Genomic DNA, 21,419 nt, shown 5'->3' on the forward strand with positions numbered 1-21,419 from the left:
CATCGTAAAAGTTAAAAAAACAAACACTACATACTTACCTTCTGCTGTCTGTCCCCGGCGCTCTGCTTCCTGCACTGGCTGTGAGCGCCGGTCAGCCGGAAAGCAGAGCGGTGACGTCACCGCTGTGCTTTCCGGCCGCTGTGCTCACAGTCAGTGCAGGAGGAATGCAGAGAAGCAGAGCGCCGGGGACAGACAGCAGAAGGTAAGTATGTAGTGTTTGTTTTTTTTACTTTTACGATGGTAACCATGGTAAACATCAAGTTACTAAGCGCGGCCCTGCGCTTAGTAACCCGATGTTTACCCTGGTTACCCGGGGACCTCAGGATCGTTGGCCGCTGGAGAGCTGTCAGTGTGACAGCTCTCCAGCGACCAAACAGCGACGCTGCAGCTATCGACATCGTTGTCGGTATCGCTGCAGCGTCGCTTAGCGTGAAGGTACCTTTAGTGGAGTAACAAAAAGCACAAGGTGTGTGATAGTCAGGGACATGGCCAAGGTAAGGAAGGCTGAAAAACAACCACGTTTGTACAAGAAACTTAAGATAAAACGTCAAGACTGGGCCAAGAAATATCGTAAGACTGACTTTTAAAAGGTTTTATGGACTGATGAAATGAGAGTGACTCTTGATGGGCCAGATGGATGGGCCAGAGGCTGGATTAGTAAGGGGCAGAGAGCTCCACTCCGACTCAGACGCCAGCAAGGAGGAGGTGGGGTACTGGTATGGGCTGGTATCATCAAAGATGAACTTGTGGGACCTTTACGGGTTGAGGATGGAGTGAAGCTCAACTCCCAGACCTACTGCCAGTTTCTGAAAGACAACTTCTTCAAGCAGTGGTACAGGAAGAAGTCAGTATCGTTCAAGAAAAACATGATTTTCATGCAGGACAATGTTCCATCACATGCCTCCAACTACTCCACAGCGTGGCTGGCCAGTAAAGGTCTCAAAGAAGAACAAATAATGACATGGCCCCCTTGTTCACCTGATCTGAACCCCATAGAGAACCTGTGGTCCCTCATAAAATGTGAGATCTACAGGGAGGGAAAACATAGAACAAGAATCAAAACAAATATAACAAAATACCCAGGCTGAGAGAGGCTATGGCCCTGTTCCCTACGTAAATGCATATGTGCAGCCAAATACGGTAATGAGTGTACTACTCCCAGAACATATAAAAACACTAGAGAACATGGAGTACAATAAACACCGACAGATTGAAAAGATAAAACAATCATTATATTAATGCACTTAAAATGTACAATACCAGCCCAATCAAAGGGCAAAATACAGAAAAGAGGAAAAATACAAGGAACCTGCTAGCACAGCAGGCTATCTGGACCAGTAGTGCAACATATACATGGGTAAGTACAGCAAAACCTGAAACAGGGGAGGGGGGAGAAAGATTATAATCCAAATGGATCAAACATCAAGGTTCTAACCATAGACTCCTGTAGATGCTACCATAAAGCATGGAATCCCCAAACTCCCTACAAGTCCCAATAGGATGCCATCACTCACCCATAGTCGACAGTGTCCTAGGTCCTCCTGCTGTGACCCCTTAAGGTCATTTACAGGAGTTGTTTGTTTGTGTTTTTATTCTACTTTCTTGTTGTACTTTGTTGGTGTTATACACTCAGTACACAGGGACAGAAAACACTCAGCTCCCCTATTGACCCCTCTCCTCAGTCACAGTGGTTAAAATCAAGGGGGACGGGTGGGGAATTTACCATGCTGTATCGCAACCTAGACTGCAGCTACAGAAACGACCCAAGGCTTGGGTCTGTGGTGTTATACTGATTAAAATGATACCTTGGTTGATGAAATATGTCTTGTGCTTCTTTTTTAATCCTTATTTTCAGTTTGCAGTTAATGTTATGCTCGTGCCTTAAGGAGGGCCTGGAGTGAGGGTCTGCATGTGGTGCTCTGATTAGGTATTCATAATGCAGACTGCTGACAGGTCACTGATCACTTACTGACCTGCCCCCTAGTTTGCATAATTAATATATTGTGAGGCAGTGACCCGTGTCACAGGTAGGGGTCGCTGTTTGTTCTCCCCAGGATTCGCACAGAGGCATAGTGAGGGCATGAGGGGGCATTGCAGTCGCAGGTGTAGCGGTGATTGCAATGGTGAAGCCGTGACCGATGTCACAGGTAGGGGTCACTGTGTGTTCTCTCCAGGTTGTGGATGGAGGCGTATGAAGGCCATAGGAGTGCATGGCAGTCACGGGTGTAGCGGGGGCTGCAATGCACGCATTAAAGAATAAAAATAAGTGTAGTCTTGGACATGCAAGTGTCCAAGGCAGATGTAGGGAAAACTTGCTCTGTGATGTTGTGTTGTGATACAGACTGCAGGATGGTAGTCGTGCTGTCCGTTTCATTCCAGGCCCGGGTTTTCCATGTTGCTGAAGGCCACAGGTCTCTTTGTTAAAATCCCTGTAGTACGGGGTATGGGTGTGTTAGTGTCAGGTGTAATGTCAGTGTAAGTCTGGTGTTCGGCGGGAGTGCAGACCCGGAGGCCCTGCAGAGCGTTGGCTGTTTTAAAGGCAGGGCCGGTGTCAGCACCCGGCGCACCCGGGCAAGTACCGGGGCCCTGGCGAGACAGGGGGCCCACTCACGCTGTCAGAGATCCATCTGGCCGTTCAATTTGCGCTGGCACAAGCATCTTCTCAGTCAGTGCAGGGCCAGGCACATAGGGGTTAAGAACGCAGCCAGTGTGACATTGTTTGTGGGCGGAGAGAGCACGTTCTCCTGCTCTGCTCTCCCGCCCCTCGCTGGCTGCACTCACTGACTGCTGAACTTACCAGATTCAGGCAGATTCCGGAGGAGCTCCTACCCGCCCTGAGTGAGTGCGATGTATCGCTGTATTCTGACAGTCTGGGTGACCTGGGGCAGCCACAGCTGATATACTGTATATTATATACTTAAGCAGCCGCCCAGGCCCCCAGCACCTGTCCTGTATATGTATATACTGTATCTATACAGCCTGTATGACAGTATATATAATATATATACAGGACAGGTGCTGGGGGCCTGGGCTGGGCTGGGCGGCTGTTGAAATATATACACTGCACAGTACCACTGCCCTGTATATATACACTGCACAGTACCACTGCCCTGTATATATACACTGCACAGTACCACTGCCCTGTATATACACACTGCACAGTACCACTCCCCTGTATACAGGTCCTTCTCAAAAAATTAGCATATAGTGTTAAATTTCATTATTTACCATAATGTAATGATTACAATTAAACTTTCATATATTATAGATTCATTATCCACCAACTGAAATTTGTCAGGTCTTTTATTGTTTTAATACTGATGATTTTGGCATACAACTCCTGATAACCCAAAAAACCTGTCTCAATAAATTAGCATATCAAGAAAAGGTTCTCTAAACGACCTATTACCCTAATCTTCTGAATCAACTAATTAACTCTAAACACATGCAAAAGATACCTGAGGCTTTTATAAACTCCCTGCCTGGTTCATTACTCAAAACCCCCATCATGGGTAAGACTAGCGACCTGACAGATGTCAAGAAGGCCATCATTGACACCCTCAAGCAAGAGGGTAAGACCCAGAAAGAAATTTCTCAACAAATAGGCTGTTCCCAGAGTGCTGTATCAAGGCACCTCAATGGTAAGTCTGTTGGAAGGAAACAATGTGGCAGAAAACGCTGTACAACGAGAAGAGGAGACCGGACCCTGAGGAAGATTGTGGAGAAGGACCGATTCCAGACCTTGGGGAACCTGAGGAAGCAGTGGACTGAGTCTGGTGTGGAAACATCCAGAGCCACCGTGCACAGGCGTGTGCAGGAAATGGGCTACAGGTGCCGCATTCCCCAGGTAAAGCCACTTTTGAGCTACAGAGAAGCAGCACTGGACTGTTGCTAAGTGGTCCCAAGTACTTTTTTCTGATGAAAGCAAATTTTGCATGTCATTCGGAAATCAAGGTGCCAGAGTCTGGAGGAAGACTGGGGAGAAGGAAATGCCAAAATGCCTGAAGTCCAGTGTCAAGTACCCACAGTCAGTGATGGTGTGGGGTGCCATGTCAGCTGCTGGTGTTGGTCCACTGTGTTTCATCAAGGGCAGGGTCAATGCAGCTAGCTATCAGGAGATTTTGGAGCACTTCATGCTTCCATCGGCTGAAATGCTTTATGGAGATGAAGATTTCATTTTTCAGCACGACCTGGCACCTGCTCACAGTGCCAAAACCACTGGTAAATGGTTTACTGACCATGGTATTACTGTGCTCAATTGGCCTGCCAACTCTCCTGACCTGAACCCCATAGAGAATCTGTGGGATATTATGAAGAGAAAGTTGAGAGACGCAAGACCCAACACTCTGGATGAGCTTAAGGCCGCTATTGAAGCATCCTGGGCCTCCATAACATCTCAGCAGTGTCACAGGCTGATTGCCTCCATGCCACGCCGCATTGAAGCAGTCATTTCTGCCAAAGGATTCCCGACCAAGTATTGAGTGCATAACTGAACATTATTATTTGATGGTTTTTTTGTTTGTTATTAAAAAACACTTTTATTTGATTGGATGGGTGAAATATGCTAATTTATTGAGACAGGTTTTTTGGGTTATCAGGAGTTGTATGCCAAAATCATCAGTATTAAAACAATAAAAGACCTGACAAATTTCAGTTGGTGGATAATGAATCTATAATATATGAAAGTTTAATTGTAATCATTACATTATGGTAAATAATGAAATTTAACACTATATGCTAATTTTTTGAGAAGGACCTGTATACACACTGCACAGTACCACTCACCTGTATATACACACTGCACAGTACCACTCCTCCTGTCCTGTATATATACACTGCACAGTACCACTCCTCCTGTCCTGTATATATACACTGCACACTACCACTTCTCCTGTCCTGTATATATACACTGCACAGTACCACTTCTCCTGTATATATACACTGCACAGTACCACTCCCCTGTATATATACACTGCACAGTACCACTCCTCCTGTCCTGTATATATACACTGCACACTACCACTTCTCCTGTCTTGTATATATACACTTCACAGTACCACTTCTCCTGTCCTATATATATATATACACTGCACACTACCGGTCCTCCTGTCCTGTATATATACACTGCACAGTACCACTCCTCGTGTCCTGTATATATACACTGCAGAATTTTCCATAGCTATCACTCATGTAAGAAGTGAAATCTGGCATTGTGCTATAGCTATATTTCTCTGCTGTATCTGGGCATCATGAATCATGGTATGTGTTAAAGGGGGGGCCCACTGAGACTATCGCCCGGGGCCCTCAAAAACCTGGAGCCGGCCCTGTGTGAAGGGACAAAAGCAAACGGTGCCGAACAGCCAAGGCAGCTAAAAGGTCTAGTATCCACAACGTACACAGCGGTGCAGATGCCCACGGAAACAGGTCAAAGGAGGACTGGTGTGTGTAGTGCTTGTAAACAGGATGATATGGTTCCCAGCTGCTATCCGGAGGATATCATGGACTGTGTTATGCTGTGAGTAAAAGAGACATTGACACGGCGGTACAGTCGCCCACGGTAACAAGCCAAAGGGAGGTCCAGCGTGTTTAGGGACTGTAGTCTAAAGGAGGCCGTGTACTATGTAGTGCTATGAACTGGACATCAATGCTATGCACTTGTGTGAACTGAACATTATTGCTAAGCAGTTGTGCCAATTGGACCTTAATGCTGTGAAGTAACTGCATTAAAAGATTTTCAGTTTGAACTTTGTGGGTCACTGCGTAAGTGTGCTACCGCGGCACTACAATATGTACATACAAAAAAAAAAAAAAACAACCCTTCTGCAGGCAGGTGCCAGCCGTGCCGCCTGCGCAGTAGCAGCCATCGGTGATGGTAACCTGTTTGGTACCCCCTCCATGAGTCAGTATGGTGACCTGCCACATATGATGTGCATTTACTCCAGTGGATACAGCACGTTCTTGGTTTACACAGTTTGCCATACATTTTGATAAACCAAATTATGTCTAATTTCCTTGTCACAGTTTTCAGGAGAATGTATGGCTATATGTGGGGCTAAAACAAGCAGTACACCAGATTCTACTAAAAAGTGGGTTTTCTTTACAAGACAAACCCTACATACTAAATATGTATAAATAACAGTACAATAGTGTTAGATGCAAAACCCCAGATATGTGACCTATAAAACCATAGTCAAACACCAAATTAAAAAGGATATTGTGGCAATCTAAAGCCAGCAACCACAGGTAGCCCAAATACGTAGCCTGGATTTCCACTGATAGGGATGGGTGTCGTGCCATTCTGTAACAGAACAGAGGGTTAGTGCTGTATTTGATTAATACAAACGAAAACTTAGGTCAATAAGATAATGTTGACCGTGTTGCATTCATGTTCCATTCCTTTCATCGCAAAAAAACAGTATTTACATCAGACACAATCTGTACCGACGACTATGAGCAATCAGCAACTGTTTCTATGTCGGGTTAATGATTTCAAAGGACAAATTATATAAATAATAATCCTTTCTATTAATCACTGGTTATCTCAGGTAAGCGAACAAGCACTGGATCAGCCATTCTCCTGTACACTATATTCCCTAGATCTCTTGCATATTTAGCTGTACAGCATCCAGACAGAAGCTCAAAGTTGCAACTATTAAGCCATAAACGCTACATTTACTGATATAAAAGACATTAGGATTCTAATATTTCAGGTCTATCGCATCATATCTATTAACTATTTGTAATCCACCTCAATGTCTACAATATACCAAATTAATATCGTATTGTGAGACCATCCCCATTATGGTATACATGGCCGCCTCCTCCGCCCTATCATGGTATTCATACCCCTCTCATCCCCATCCTGGTATGCATGGCTTCATTCAGAAAAACATAAAAAAAAAACATTTAACTTACCCTTCCTGCGCTCCCTTGCAGCGTCATATTGCCGTATTGTGGTGCTCTGCTGCTGGAATACTCACTGCTCCCCAGCAGCAGATGAAAAAAGTGTGTGCTATAGTCCGAAAAATACGGTATGTGTAATAATAATAAATGATACAGGGAAAAGTAATGAACACATGAGGTGCAAAAAGCCTAGGAAAGTCATGACACCAGAAAGCAATCCTGCCACTTAGTAAAAAATATCAACTGGTTCAACTGATGGCCTATAAAAAGGAGTCTCATTACCAAGGTGCCACACAAGACACATCTCATTATGGGTAAAACCAGAAAAATAAGAAGAAGAATATTGCACGCCACACTTTTCAGTTTTTGAATTTCCACAAAAATGTAAAATAACCAATAAATTTCGTTCAACTTCAGAATCGTGATCCATTTGTTGTTGATTCTTCACCAAAATTTACATTTGGTATCTTTATGTTGGAAGCCTGATATGTGGGAAAAGGTTGAAAAGTTCCGGGGGCTGAATACTTTCGCAAGGCACTGTAGATAGTTGTGTCCCTTGTCCTTGATTCCATGAAGAAAGTATGCCTTTTTGAATGCAAACTAAACATGTTCGTGATTTGCTGCTCTAAGTTTACTTGGCTGACGACTGTATCTATGGTCCTCAGTAGGGTTGAGCGACTTTTCATTTTTTGAGATCGACTTTCTCAAAAGTCGAGTCGAGTGAAATCGGCCGATCTTATTGAGGGGGTCGGGGATCGGCCAAAACACAAAACCCAATTCAAAGTCAATGGGAAATTTTCTTTTTTATATTTGCTTCAGCGTGATATGTCAGAAAAGCCGGTAATTCAATTGCCGGCTTTTCATTTCTCCTGCCCAAACTCGACATGATATGAGACATGGTTTACATACAGTAAACCATGTCATATCCCCCTTTTTTTTGCATATTACACACTACTAATGTTATTAGTGTGTATGTGCAAAATTTCGGCACTGTAGTTATTAAATTTAAGGGTTAAATCGCGGAAAAAATTGGCGTGGGCTCCCGCACAATTTTCTCCGCCAGAGTAGTAAAGCCAGTGACTGAGGGCAGTTATTAATAGCCTGGAGAGGGTCCATGGTTATTGGCCCCCCCCTGGCTAAAAACATCTGCCCCCAGCCACCCCAGAAAAGGCAAATCTGTAAGATGCACCTATTCTGGCACTTGGCCACTCTCTTCCCACTCCCGTGTAGCGGTGGGATATGGGGTAATGAAGGGTTAATGTCACCTTGCTATTGTAAGGTGACATTAAGCCAGATTAATAATGGAGAGGCGTCAATTCTGACACCTATCCATTATTAATCCAATTGTATGAAAGGGTTACACACACATTATTAAAAAGTATTTTAATGAAATAAACACACAGGTTGTTTTAATATTTTATTGCTCAATCAATCCACCTGAAGACCCTCGTTCTGTAACAAATTAAAAATAATAAACCAACAATATACATACCTTCCGTTGATCTGTAACGTCCCACGCTGTAAATCCAGCTGAAGGGGTTAAAATATTTTACAGGCAGGAGCTCTGCTAATGCAGCTGTGCTCGTGGCTGTAAAACCCCGGGGAATGAAGGTAATGTAGGTCAATGACCTATAGTTACCTTCATTCGCGGTGATGCGCCCTCTGCTGGATTAATTGGATTAATAATGGATAGGTGTCAGAATTGACGCCTCTCCATTATTAATCTGGCTTAATGTCACCTTACAATAGCAACATTCAACATTATCTCACTGAAGTAAAATATATATATATATATATATATATATATATATATCGGAACCTGACTTTGGAGTACAGATCGCCGACCGCCGACCCGATCCCAGAGTGGGATCGGGTCGGGTTTCACGAATCCCGACTTTGCTAAAAGTCGGCGACTTTTGAAAAGTGCCGATCTGTTTCGCTCAACCCTAGTCCTCAGTATTGTCCATTTCATAGTGCTTCTTCCAAAGAGCTTGAACAGCACATCTTGAAACACTAGTCTGCTTTGAAATCTTTGCCTGGGAGAAACCTTGCTGGTGAAGTATAACTTCCTTGTTTCTTGCTGTTGCGCTCAGTCTTGAAATATTGTATGACCTTGAAATAAAACAGTATTCCACAACCTCACCTTTGTAACAGAGTTTGGCAATTTTAAGCCTCCTAGAGTGCGATTTCTGATTCAATTACGGTAATTACTATGTTTCGACCAATATGCATAATAATGCTTCTTCATTATCACCTCTTTGGTTACACGTACATCTGACTGACTATAAGCCTACAAATTTTGCATTCAAAACAGCATCAATTTTTCTATTTACACTTGAAGAAAGGGTGGTCACAACAAATATGGATTTGATTTAGAATTCTGTTTAGTTCATTCACTTTGCTTTGTTAATGGATAACAGTAAACTAGTGACACTTCTATTTTTGAAAGAATTCTTACTTTGCAGAAACCTGTTTGCCCACACTTGCCGAAAACGTTTGCTCTGAACCATATTAAAATACCCAAGTGTTCATCATATGTGACACATACACATAAAATAACGTGCACTTCCACAATAAAACTTTTATGGAGAGGACAAGGTGATCCACTGGAATGTGGAAGTAACAGGCAGAATGTTCACAAATTATTCTTGTCTACAATGTCGTGAACGTGTCCTTCTCTCTGGGTGGTAAAGCAACAGTCAGATAGCCGCGTTCAACCAGTCAGATTATTCAATGCATGCAGTGTGCAGGAATCCTACAACCAACTGCCCCTCTACCTCAAAAGCAATTGTCACGACACAGCTGTCGGGTGACCCAGAACCAGGGGCTCCTTCCCCGTCCCTAATACTAGGGGGTGCCCCAGCTCGCCCTATTACCCGGGATACTTCTGAAGGTGAAGATGCTGGGGCCTCCATCCTTGCCTTATCTCCTGATACAGCCTCTGTCTGTTCTCTTCCCCCACCCAGGGAAGAGGGGCGCTACTGTGCACTGTAGTACACCAAACCGATAAACAAGGCAACACAAACAAGAAAACTCCAGGCATACAACATATTTACTCACATGTAACAGAGGAATACACCAGGGAGTGGAGGTAGGGGAATAAACCAAAATAGAGAAGGATAAGAAATTACCACATATACAAACCAAACAACAGTCACAGATAACTCCTCCAACTCTCCTTCTCATAATTACTCCTCTCCCACTGTTAGCTATGCAGCAAATGCTAGCTCTGACAAGGATTTGCATCAGAGCCCAGATGATAAAGGGGAAAGGAGTGGCTAACCGAGCCCAGCTGAGAGCATAGGGATTTCCAACAAGGCCGATTAACCCCTGTTCTGCCAGAAGGAATAAATACCATTAAAATGAAGGAGAAGTGCTTCTGCTCAGCGCCAGAGTAGGAGAAATTAGATGCTACAGTTTTCTGGCACCACATTGTCATGGTATCCCAGTGACAGCAATGGTTCAGCAAAAAACACAGAGAAGCTTTAAAAACATAAATAAAGGGGGGGGGGGGATTGTATGTTTCGCCAGAAGATAATTACTCCATCACAGACAAGCCAACTCTGCAGTGAAATGTTTCAAGGAGCCAAATATAAACATGGCATTAAATATCTACAAAACAATACTAAAAATGATGTTGACAGAGATAACATACAGACAGCAAAATAATATGTGAATTGTTATAGTAAGGGAATGCATCACTGAAGTACAACACAAAATAAGAGTGCAAAATGCATTATGTCCTAACCAATAATGTACCAAGATGATCCACTCAGTTCATATTTTCTTGTACAATAAAATCTCTTCTATAGCTGGCTGGGAATCTCCAATGTAGAACATATGAGGTTTCGTGTATAAAAATCTGTCCAAAACCAAGTACGGTATAGCACAATTCTGCCAAATTTTGCACATTCTCGACACTTTTGAAAAGAGCAGAGTAACCGGTTTTGTAAAATGAAATGTGACATACCAGAATTTATCAGAGTTAATATACGGTACATTTTATACTAAAATACTTCCTGATCACTATCTTCTCCCTTTCCCAGTGCCATTATGATCCTCTTCTACATAATGTGACTGCAGTTCTGACTATCCAGGTCACATTGCATCGTATGTATAGATAGAAAGTTGCTTTCTCAATGTTAGTGATTGACAGCCATGATGTGAGTCTCATAGATTTAGATTGAGAAAATGACTTCAGGTCCACACAGAACACGTTGTGTGAGACGGCCGGACACAACTGCAGGCATGTGAAAGGAACAAAATGGTGAACAAGTATTTTAGTACATACACTGTGCACATGATACAGTAACTATGGCTAAGGGGATAAAATAGAAAAAAAAAAACACCACCAACAGATGCTACAGTGCTAGTTTTATCAATTCACGATTAATGCATTCCCCCCCCCCCCCCCCTAACCAGGCAGATTTTCAGGTTTTATCTCATGCACTTTTAACGTCTCCCAAAAAATTCTCTCATTCGGATATGCAAATAATTTACCCTTTTTTGCAATATATGGGACTTAATTTTTATATTCCTTATTTTAATTTTTTTTTTTTTGCTGATATTTGGATAACATGTAAAGAAAATCTTAAATTTTATTTAGATTTTCTTTTTTACCACAAAGTACAGCTAAAACATTTTAAATTGCATTCACAACAGCAATTCAGACTGGTAGTGTATTTTTTTTAGTTATGCTTTTTTTCTGTTTTATTTTTTCATCTACCGTATGTATTTTTTTTTTTTTTCCACAAACTGTGTCCTCCATAAAGTCTTAAAAGATCTTTTGGAGGCATTTTAACATATCATAACATTCTTTTTGTTGCCACTTTCTTCTGCAACTGGACATGGTGTGTCAGGGGAATGTCAGCCTTCTGCCTGCAATGTAGAACCAACTGGGTCTAAGATCCAGTAGCTCTAGCTCCCTCCTTACAGCAAGTGATCAGTACTTCCTAATCTGCATACACAAGCTCTGGTTCACTTCTTTGTAAATAGTTCTATGTAATAAACCATGTTTATCTTCTCTGTGGGGGGAGGTTTGGAGTCTGGCTGTGTCTGTTAGGTTACTTCACACTAGCGTTTTTTTCAATACGTCGCAATGCGTCGTTTATGGGAAAAAACGCATCCTGCAAAGTTGTCTGCAGGATGCGTTTTTGCCCCATGGACTAACATTAGCGACGCATTGCGACGCATTGACACACGTCACACACACACACACACACACACACAGTATAGACCAAACGTTTGGACACACCTTCTCATTTAAAGATTTTTCTGTATTTTCAGGACTATGAAAATTGTACGTTCACACTGAAGGCATCAAAACTATGAATTAACACATGTGGAATTATATACTTAACAAAAAAATGTGAAACAACTGAAATTATGTTTTATATGCTAGGTTCTTCAAAGTAGCCACCTTTTGCTTTGATGACTGCTTTGCACACTCTTGGCATTCTCTTGATGAGCTTCAAGAGTTAGTCACCGGAAATGGTCTTCCAACAATCTTGAAGGAGTTCAAAGAGATGCTTAGCACTTGTTGGCCCTTTTGCCTTCACTCTGCGGTCCAGCTCACCCCAAACTATCTCGATTGGGTTCAGGTCTGGTGACTGTGGAGGCCAGGTCATCTGGCGTAGCACCCCATCACTCTCCTTCTTGGCTAAATAGCCCTTACACAGCCTGGAGGTGTGTTTGGGGTCATTGTCCTGTTGAAAAATAAATGATGGTCCAACTAATCGCAAACTGGATGGAATAGCATGCCGCTGCAAGATGCTGTGGTAGCCATGCTGGTTCAGTATGCCTTCAATTTTGAGTAAATTCCCAACAGTGTCACCAGCAAAGCACCCCCACACCATCACACCTCCTCCTCCATGGTTCACGGTGGGAACCAGGCATGTAGAGTCCATCCGTTCACCTTTTCTGCATCACACAAAGACACGGTGGTTGGAACCAAAGATCTCAAATTTGGATTCATCAGACCAAATCACAGATTTCCACTGGTCTAATGTCCATTCCTTGTGTTCTTTAGCCCAAACAAGTCTCTTCTGCTTGTTGCCTGTCCTTAGTAGTGGTTTCCTAGCAGCTATGTTACCATGAAAGCCTGCTGCACAAAGTCTCCTCTTAACAGTTGTTGTAGAGATGTGTCTGCTGCTAGAACTCTGTGTGGCATTGACCTGGTCTCTAATCTGAGCTGATGTTAACCTGCGATTTCTGAGGCTGGTGACTCGGATAAACTTATCCTCAGAAGCAGCGGTGACTCTTGGTCTTCCTTTCCTGGGGCGGTCCTCATGTGAGCAAGTTTCTTTGTAGCGCTTGATGATTTTTGCCACTGCACTTGGGGACACTTTCAAAGTTTTCCCAATTTTTCGGACTGACTGACCTTTATTTCTTAAAGTAATGATGGCCACTCCTTTTTCTTTACTTAGAATTTGTATTATGGCAAGAAAAAAGCGGCTAACAGACTATTCAGTAGGACTCTCAGCTGTGTATCCACCAGACTTCTGCACAACACAACTGATGGTCCCAACCCCTATATAAGGCAAGAAATCCCACTTATTAAACCTGACAGGGCACACCTGTGAAGTGAAAACCATTCCTGGTGACTACCTCTTGAAGCTCATCAAGAGAATGCCAAGAGTGTGCAAAGCAGTCATCAAAGCAAAAGGTGGCTACTTTGAAGAACCTAGAATATAAGACCTAATTCCAGTTGTTTCACACTTTTTTGTTAAGTATATAATACCACATGTGTTAATTCATAGTTCTGATACCTTCAGTGCGAATGTACAATTTTCATAGTCATGAAAATATCGAAAAGTTTGGACACACACACACACTAGATGGTGGCCCGATTCTAACACATCGGGTATTCTAGAATATGCATGCCCACGTAGTATATTGCACAGCCCACGTAGTATATTGCACAGCCCACGTAGTATATTGCCCAGCAACGTAGTATATTGCCCAGCCACGTAGTATATTGCCCAGCCACGTAGTATATTGCCCAGCCACGTAGTATACGCACAGAGCCACGTAGTATACTGCCCAGTCACGTACTATATTGCCCAGCCACGTATGTAACAGGTTAAAAAAAAACAAAAAAAAAACATATACTCACCCTCCGAGGGGCCCGTTGAAGTCGTGTCGCCTGTGTGCGGTGCACGCGGCAGCTTCCGGTCTCAGGATTGGTATGAGCGCAAGACCTGTGATGACGTCGCGGTCACATGACCGTGACGTCGAGGTCACATGACCGTGATGTCATGGAAGGTCCTTCTCGCATAGCATCTTTGGAACCGAAACCTGACACTTCTACTGCCGAGGACAGGACGCACGTCGGAGGGCGAGAATAACCTTTTTTTTTTATTATTGTTATTTTTAACATTAGATCGTTTTACTATTGATGCTGCATACGCAACATGAATAGTAAAAAGTTGGTCACACAGGGTTAATAGCTGCGTAACCGGAGTGCGTTACACTGCGCTCCGGTAACGCTGGCATTAACCCTGTGTGAGGGCTGACTGGATGACAGGAGGGGAGTATGGAGCGGGCACTGACTGCGGGGAGGAAAGAGCGGCCATATTGCTGCCGGACTGTGGCTGTCGCTGATTGGTCGTGGCAATGGTCGTGGGCGTTTTGCCACGACCAATCAGCGACTTGGATTCCATGACAAAGGCCGCGACCAATGAATATCCGTGACAGAAAGAAAGACAGACAGACAGAAGGACATTCAGACGGAAGTGACCCTTAGACAATTATATAGTAGATAAATATATTTAATTTATTTAATGGTTTAACGGTAGATTTCTTTATTCTGTTAGGAGGGCTGCCATTTTGTCTGAGCTGATGTTAACAGCATTTTGTTCAGCCACAAGGAGCTGATACTGCAGAATCTGACTTACGGTCTCAAATGGGGGACTACTCTAGGCGTGCTCGGCGGCCTGTGCATCAGACATTATCCATGGAAAAGGAAATAAGCTGTGACCATCACATATTGTGAATAGTATGATCCTGTGTTAAGGTACCTTCACACTCAGCGACGCTGCAGCGATACCGACAACGATGTCGATCGCTGCAGCATCGCTGTTTGGTCGCTGGAGAGCTGTCACACAGACCGCTCTCCAGCGACCAACGATGCCGGTAACCAGGGTAAACATCGGGTTACTAAGCGCAGGGCCGCTGCAACGTCACGGATCGCTAGCGATATCGTTCAGTGTGACGGTACCTTTAGCTTGTGAACATAGAGGCTGTGTGTCACTGTAACCCAACCTATTATTACTACTGGACATATTCATTTAATATGAGGCTTTTCAAGAGGCGAGTTGCTTTTAGTGATAGTGACATGGAAAATGTAAAAATTACTCCCAAAAATCTGTAAAAAAAAAAAAAAAAAAAACCTAAAAACTTGATTTAAACAATAGGCCATTTGCTGACGACACGCTCCTATTAAAAATGCAGCATTTTGTACCTCAGTGAAACGTATCTGGAAGTTCTGTTGGACAGTGTTCTTATCGATCGCTCCAAGAAGAAAAGATGCGGCAATGCTTGTGATCTCGCCTTTATCTGTATATGTGAATGTATAGCTTCCCTAAGGAGAAAAATGCAGGAAATCAACCACTAAGAAGTATTCATACCTACGGTACCTAGAAAGAAAAAAGGTCACCTTGTAAATGTACAATTACTTAGACATGTACTAGATGAACTACTCCTCCCAACAAGCCGCAAAGCACAGGATGTTTGTGTAACTTCTTTATCATACTAGATTGTACAACTGCCTTGGAAAAGTTGCCGTATGTTGCAATATCCATGAAGCAAAAACTTTTTCAGCTCTATGATCTTTCCTAAGGTTTTAGTCCCGGCCTCAACTTTTGTAAAAAAAATAAATAAATAGTGCACTTGGTATAGAAAGTGACTTATAACCAATAAAATGTCTATGATGAGCAGAACAAATAGGATGTGGTGCTCGAAAGAGTGCTGTAGTCCCTTTATTGATAATGTAGGCAAAATGCCATACAGGTGTAGCTGTACCAGGTAATGCAGATTAGCCCATTTTAGATGAATAGAATATCATATAGGGGAGAGGTGTGAATGACCAAGGCACACGAAAAATGCAATAAAAAGTACATTTTTATTAATAATAATTAAAAACAGTGAAGTTACCACAGTTAGCCATAAGATGACGACACCAATGGTTTGCAGGTAAGTATAAAGATAACTAGATGGTGGCCCGATTCTAACGCATCGGGTATTCTAGAATATGTATGCGTAGTGTATAGCACAGCCCACGCAGTACATTGCGCAGCCCACGTAGTACATTGCACAGCCCACGTAGTACATTGCGCAGCCCACGCAGTACATTGCGCAGCCCACGTAGTACATTGCACAGCCCACGTAGTACATTGCGCAGCCCACGCAGTACATTGCGCAGCCCACGTAGTACATTGCGCAGCCCACGTAGTACATTGCACAGCCCACGCAGTACATTGCGCAGCCCACGCAGTACATTGCGCAGCCCACGTAGTACATTGCGCAGCCCACGTAGTACATTGCGCAGCCCACGCAGTACATTGCGCAGCCCACGTAGTACATTGCGCAGCCCACGTAGTACATTGCGCAGCCCACGTAGTACATTGCGCAGCCCACGTAGTACATTGCGCAGCCCACGTAGTACATTGCGCAGCCCACGTAGTACATTGCGCAGCCCACGTAGTACATTGCGCAGCCCACGTAGTACATTGCGCAGCCCACGTAGTACATTGCGCTGCCCACGTAGTACATTGCGCTGCCCACATAGTACATTGCGCAGCCCACGTAGTACATTGCGCAGCCCACGTAGTACATTGCGCAGCCCACTTAGTATATTGCGCAGCCCACGTAGTATATTGCGCAGCCCACGTAGTATATTGCGCAGCCCACGTAGTATATTGCGCAGCCCACGTAGTATATTGCGCAGCCCACGTAGTATATTGCGCAGCCCACGTAGTATATTCCGCAGCCCACGAAGTATATAGCAATGTGGGCACCATATCCCTGTTAAAAAAAAAAAGAATTAAAATAAAAAATAGTTATATGCTCACCCTCCGGTGGCCCCCGGATCGAAGCGGTTTCCGATGCTCCTCGTGCGCTCCGGTCTGAAGAGTGCATTGCGGTCTCGCGAGATAATGACGTAGTGGTCTCGCGAGACCGCACGTCATCATCTCGCGAGACCGCAATGCATGGAGCGGTCACCGGGGCGTCGCGAGGAGCGGGAAAGGCCGGTTCTTGATCCAGGGGGCCACCGGTGGGTGAGTATAAAACTTTTTTTTTTTTTTTTTTTTAATTATGTTTAACATTAGATCTTTTTACTATTCATGCTGCGTAGGCAGCATGAATAGTAAAAAGTTGGTCACACAGGGTTAATAGCAGCGTTAACCGAGTGCGTTACACTGCAGTCAACGTTGCCATTAACCCTGTGTGAGCGCTGACCAGAGGGGAGTATGCGGGCGCCGGGCACTGACTGCGGGGAGGAAGGAGCGGCCATTTTCTTCCGGACTGTGCCCGTCGCTGATTGGTCGCGGCAAAACAGCCTCGACCAATCAGCGACTTGGATTTCCATGACAGACAGAGGCCGCGACCAATGAATATCTGTGACAGAAGGACAGACAGACAGACAGACGGAAGTGACCCTTAGACAATTATATAGTAGATAAAGGTAAAACAAGCATCAAACAAGGTAAATTATGACTGATGACCACAAGTGAGATGCGACAAAAAAAAATGGCATGTAGCAGACAATGCTATAGGGTTAAAATGAAGGTGTCTCAAAACAAAAGTGGGCAAAGTAGAAGAATAGAATGTAGTAAATGGTTACCAGAAATGCAGTGTGGCGCTTGGAGTCCCTACGTATGTTTCGGTGTACAAGCCTTCTTCAGGGAGAACTGGATGGAACGCTATTTGCCTACTGGTGCGCAGATTTACCTAAAATACTTTGCAGTGTCCATATACAGAGCCCTTTAGTGCTAGAAGCACAGAATCCCCCTTTCAGTGACCCTTGTGCACATAGCCTTAGCTGACTAAATGTGATTGCCACACGTCTGTTGCTGGTTATCTTTGGACCTGATCTGTTTACAGGACATCTCTCGTCAGGTTGATGCTAGTCTGTGGTACATTATTACACAATAAGACACGTTGGTAAAAGGTGGAATTTTATTTTATTTATTTTTTTAGACCCCAATATCAACCCCTTTCCCAACATGACAATTTTCTGCTTTTGTTTTTTTTTATTACGAGAGCCATAACTTTTTTTTTGTCATCAACATAGCTGTAGGAGGGCTTGTTCTTTTAAACTCGTTCATTTTACCATTCAATGTACGGGAAAAGCGCAAGGAAATTGCACAAAAAAAATAATTTTTTTTTCTTTTGTTTTTATGGCATTTATTATGCAAAAAAAGTGACCTCAACACCAATAATGTATCCTATTGTGGTTTAGCCAAATATGAAATAAACACCTACAGAGAAAGGCACCACCGGTCCGTGAGCAATATCAGAGCCACCATTGTCTAACAGATAACAGCTAAAAAGCCTAAACAACAAGTGTTGCCCAAATGATATTGCTCACGGACCGGTCTATATGGCCTATTTAGCCTTATTTAAGTACTGTACATGCTGGTTTTGTGTGCAATATTTGTGTCATTCTCTATGTTAAACTATGTGCGTTTCCTTTTTTATATATTGAGTATTAACCATAGCACTGACTATTAATCATTATTGATAAACGCCTTGAGCCTTGTCACTTTATTCAGTATGCCTATGTCCTAAATGTGATTTATACCGTCACACTAAGTGCATTTGTATGTTTTATAGCTACCTCCAGATTCTTTCTGTCCACCATTGTTCTGTGTTTGTTGTGTCTCACCTTTGCCTGTTTAGGCAATTTTATGACCATGTTGTGGTCTTTTTGTTATCAATAAAGTATTTTTTATATACTAGTCTGTGAGTGGTGCCTTTCTCTGTAGGTGTTTATTTACTAAAAAAAGTGACCTGGCAACAAGATTCTCCAGATCACTACAATTACCAGCAATACAAAACTTATAGTTTTGTTTATTTTTATTTTTTTTTTATTTAAGTTGTAAACTAACATTTGTATGTTTGTAAAAAAAAAAAAAAATCATTTACATCACAAGTTTCTGAAACCCGTAATGTTTTCATGTTTTGTTCGATGGAGCCGTGTAGGGCAGGGGTGTCAAACTGCATTCCTCAAGGGCCGCAAACAGGTCATGTTTTCAGAATTTCCTTAGCATTGAACAAGGTGCTGGAATCATTCTGTGCAAGTGATTAAATTATCACCTGTGCAATACAAGGAAATCCTGAAAACATGACCTGTTTGCGGCCCTTGAGGAATACAGTTTGACACACCAGGTGTAGGGGCTTTTCTCTGTGTGGTGAGCTGACGTTTATTGATTTTGGAGTAGATACGCTTAAATTACATTTTTTTCACGGTTTTGAGGTGGGTGAATTGGATTTTCATTCACGTATTTATTTCTGAACTAGATGGTGGCCCGATTCTAACGCATCGGGTATTCTAGAATATGTATGTATGTATGTATGTATGTATGTACTAGCTGTTTCCAGCCAGCTAACGCTCGGCACGCTCATTGATATCTAATTAACGCTGCTGGTGATTATGCAATTAAATGTACGTTTACCTTGGCTGAAGTGGTTGAATTGCTGCGTGTGGTAATGTGGGGAGGCAGAGCCTTGTGTGGTAATGTGGGGGACGGAGCCTCGTGTGGTAATGTGTGTGGACGGAGCCTTGCGTGGTAATGTGGGGGACGGAGCCTCATGTGGTAATGTGTGTGGACGGAGCATCGTGTGGTAATGTGCAGGGATGGAGCATCGTGTGGTAATGTGCGGGGACGGAGCCTCGTGTGGTAATGTGTGAGGATGGAGCATCATGTGGTAATGTGTGGGGACGGAGCCTCGTGTGGTAATGTGTGAGGACGGAGCATCGTGTGGTAATGTGTGTGGACGGGATTATGTGAGGTAATGGGGTGGGGGGCGGGATTATGTGTGGTGATGTGGTGGGGCGGAGCTACTGTGCAGGGGGCGGGATTAGCGAGTAATCACGATGCCTCTTATATATAGATGTATGTGTATGTATGTATGTATGTGTATGTATGTATGTATGTATATGTATATGTATGTATGTATGTATGTATTGTAGCATAGCGCCTACTATGTGTCTTGGGGGACACTCGATTGGCACGGGATTAACGCACTCACGCACAGATTTCTATCAAAACACAGTCTCTTAGGTTTATTTCACATCCACATAAACAACATCTTCAGGAACTTGACAACAGCATGAACATCGTCTGTACATATTCAGCTTTATCACAGTATCTCACTGATCCCGATCAGCATAACGCACGGTTTTCAGACCGTTACACGTTGGCAACCTACACGGGTTCCTGGACACCTCTTGGCCTCAGAGATGCCCCAGACACAATGTCTCTCTTTGTCTTTCACTCTGACCCCGGTGAGCACAACACGGATCTCCATCCGTTATCTGTTGGTGCCGCACAGGTTCTAGGATACCTCTCTTCCTTAGAGGCATCCCACAGACATTTTCACTCTTCCTTTCATTCTGACCCCGGTCAGTACAAAACGGATCTCCATCCGTTACCTGTCGTCGCTTCACAGCTGCACAGGTTCTCGGATACCTCTCTTCCTTAGAGGCATCCTTCCGACATTCTCACTCTGACCCCAGTCAGTGCAACACGGATCTCCATCCGTTCCACAGTCTGGTCTGTGCGAGGTCCAGAGCCCCCAGCCATGTGGTCTTCAGGGAGATGACACTCCCTACATATGGGACTCTCCAGGACCTTCCAGCACAGACCATTCAGGACCACACTCAGAGCCCATGTGACCAAACCTCAGTCCCATTATATGGTTGTAACCACTCCCATAGGTGGGAGTGTGTGTGGCTAGTCTGACCCTCCCATCTCTCAGAACTAGCCTGCCAGCCTCCCTAGTTAAACAACACACTTCACTTGTAGGACTACAGGTCCCAGAACATCCTTACTTCAGGCTGACAGTGCAGAGTGGCTTCCTCTGCGACACACACACCGGCCATTCACAACAATGCCGGACTTTGACTCATCACCACAGTTACACCTGCGATTGCCATCCATTCCTATGGCCTCAATACGCCTCTATGCGCACTCTGGGAAGCTCAAACAGCGCCCCCTACCTATAACATAGGTCACTATACTACATATTTCCCCCCTCTGTTGAAACCCGTAGGGTTGAACACTTATCACACCCCCTTGCTAGGTTTCTCAACATGTAAGTCTTGAATTCCAGTCTTCAAGTCACCATCTGTCTGTGTCAACAGACCTTAAGTCACCACATTTCGGGTCAAATGTGGCAGCCATCTTCCATCACTTGGAGGGCTCCTTCTTTACTGTACTCCTTTACTTCCCCAGAGTCACAGTCACCCACATAGTCTGTGCCATACCCCACAGTATGGTGAACCCCCAAGT

The 21,419-nt window shown here is 43.7% G+C and overlaps 1 protein-coding gene across 2 annotated transcripts in view; it reads right to left on the reverse strand.

The window, feature by feature from the left end:
- The window catches only part of TCTN1 (tectonic family member 1), a 98,644-nt gene that overhangs the window by 27,306 nt on the left and 49,919 nt on the right, over positions 1 to 21,419 (reverse strand). For both annotated transcript variants that reach the window (XM_069755130.1, XM_069755123.1), the window contains exons 9-10: positions 15,365 to 15,484; positions 6,214 to 6,298 (exon numbers count right to left, since the gene is read on the reverse strand). In XM_069755130.1, coding sequence (XP_069611231.1) covers positions 6,214 to 6,298; positions 15,365 to 15,484 — 205 coding nt within the window. The remainder of the gene's footprint in view (positions 1 to 6,213; positions 6,299 to 15,364; positions 15,485 to 21,419) is intronic.

The sequence above is a fragment of the Ranitomeya imitator genome, chromosome 1 (assembly GCF_032444005.1).
Source record: "Ranitomeya imitator isolate aRanImi1 chromosome 1, aRanImi1.pri, whole genome shotgun sequence".
Classification (NCBI taxonomy): Eukaryota; Metazoa; Chordata; class Amphibia; order Anura; family Dendrobatidae; genus Ranitomeya; species Ranitomeya imitator.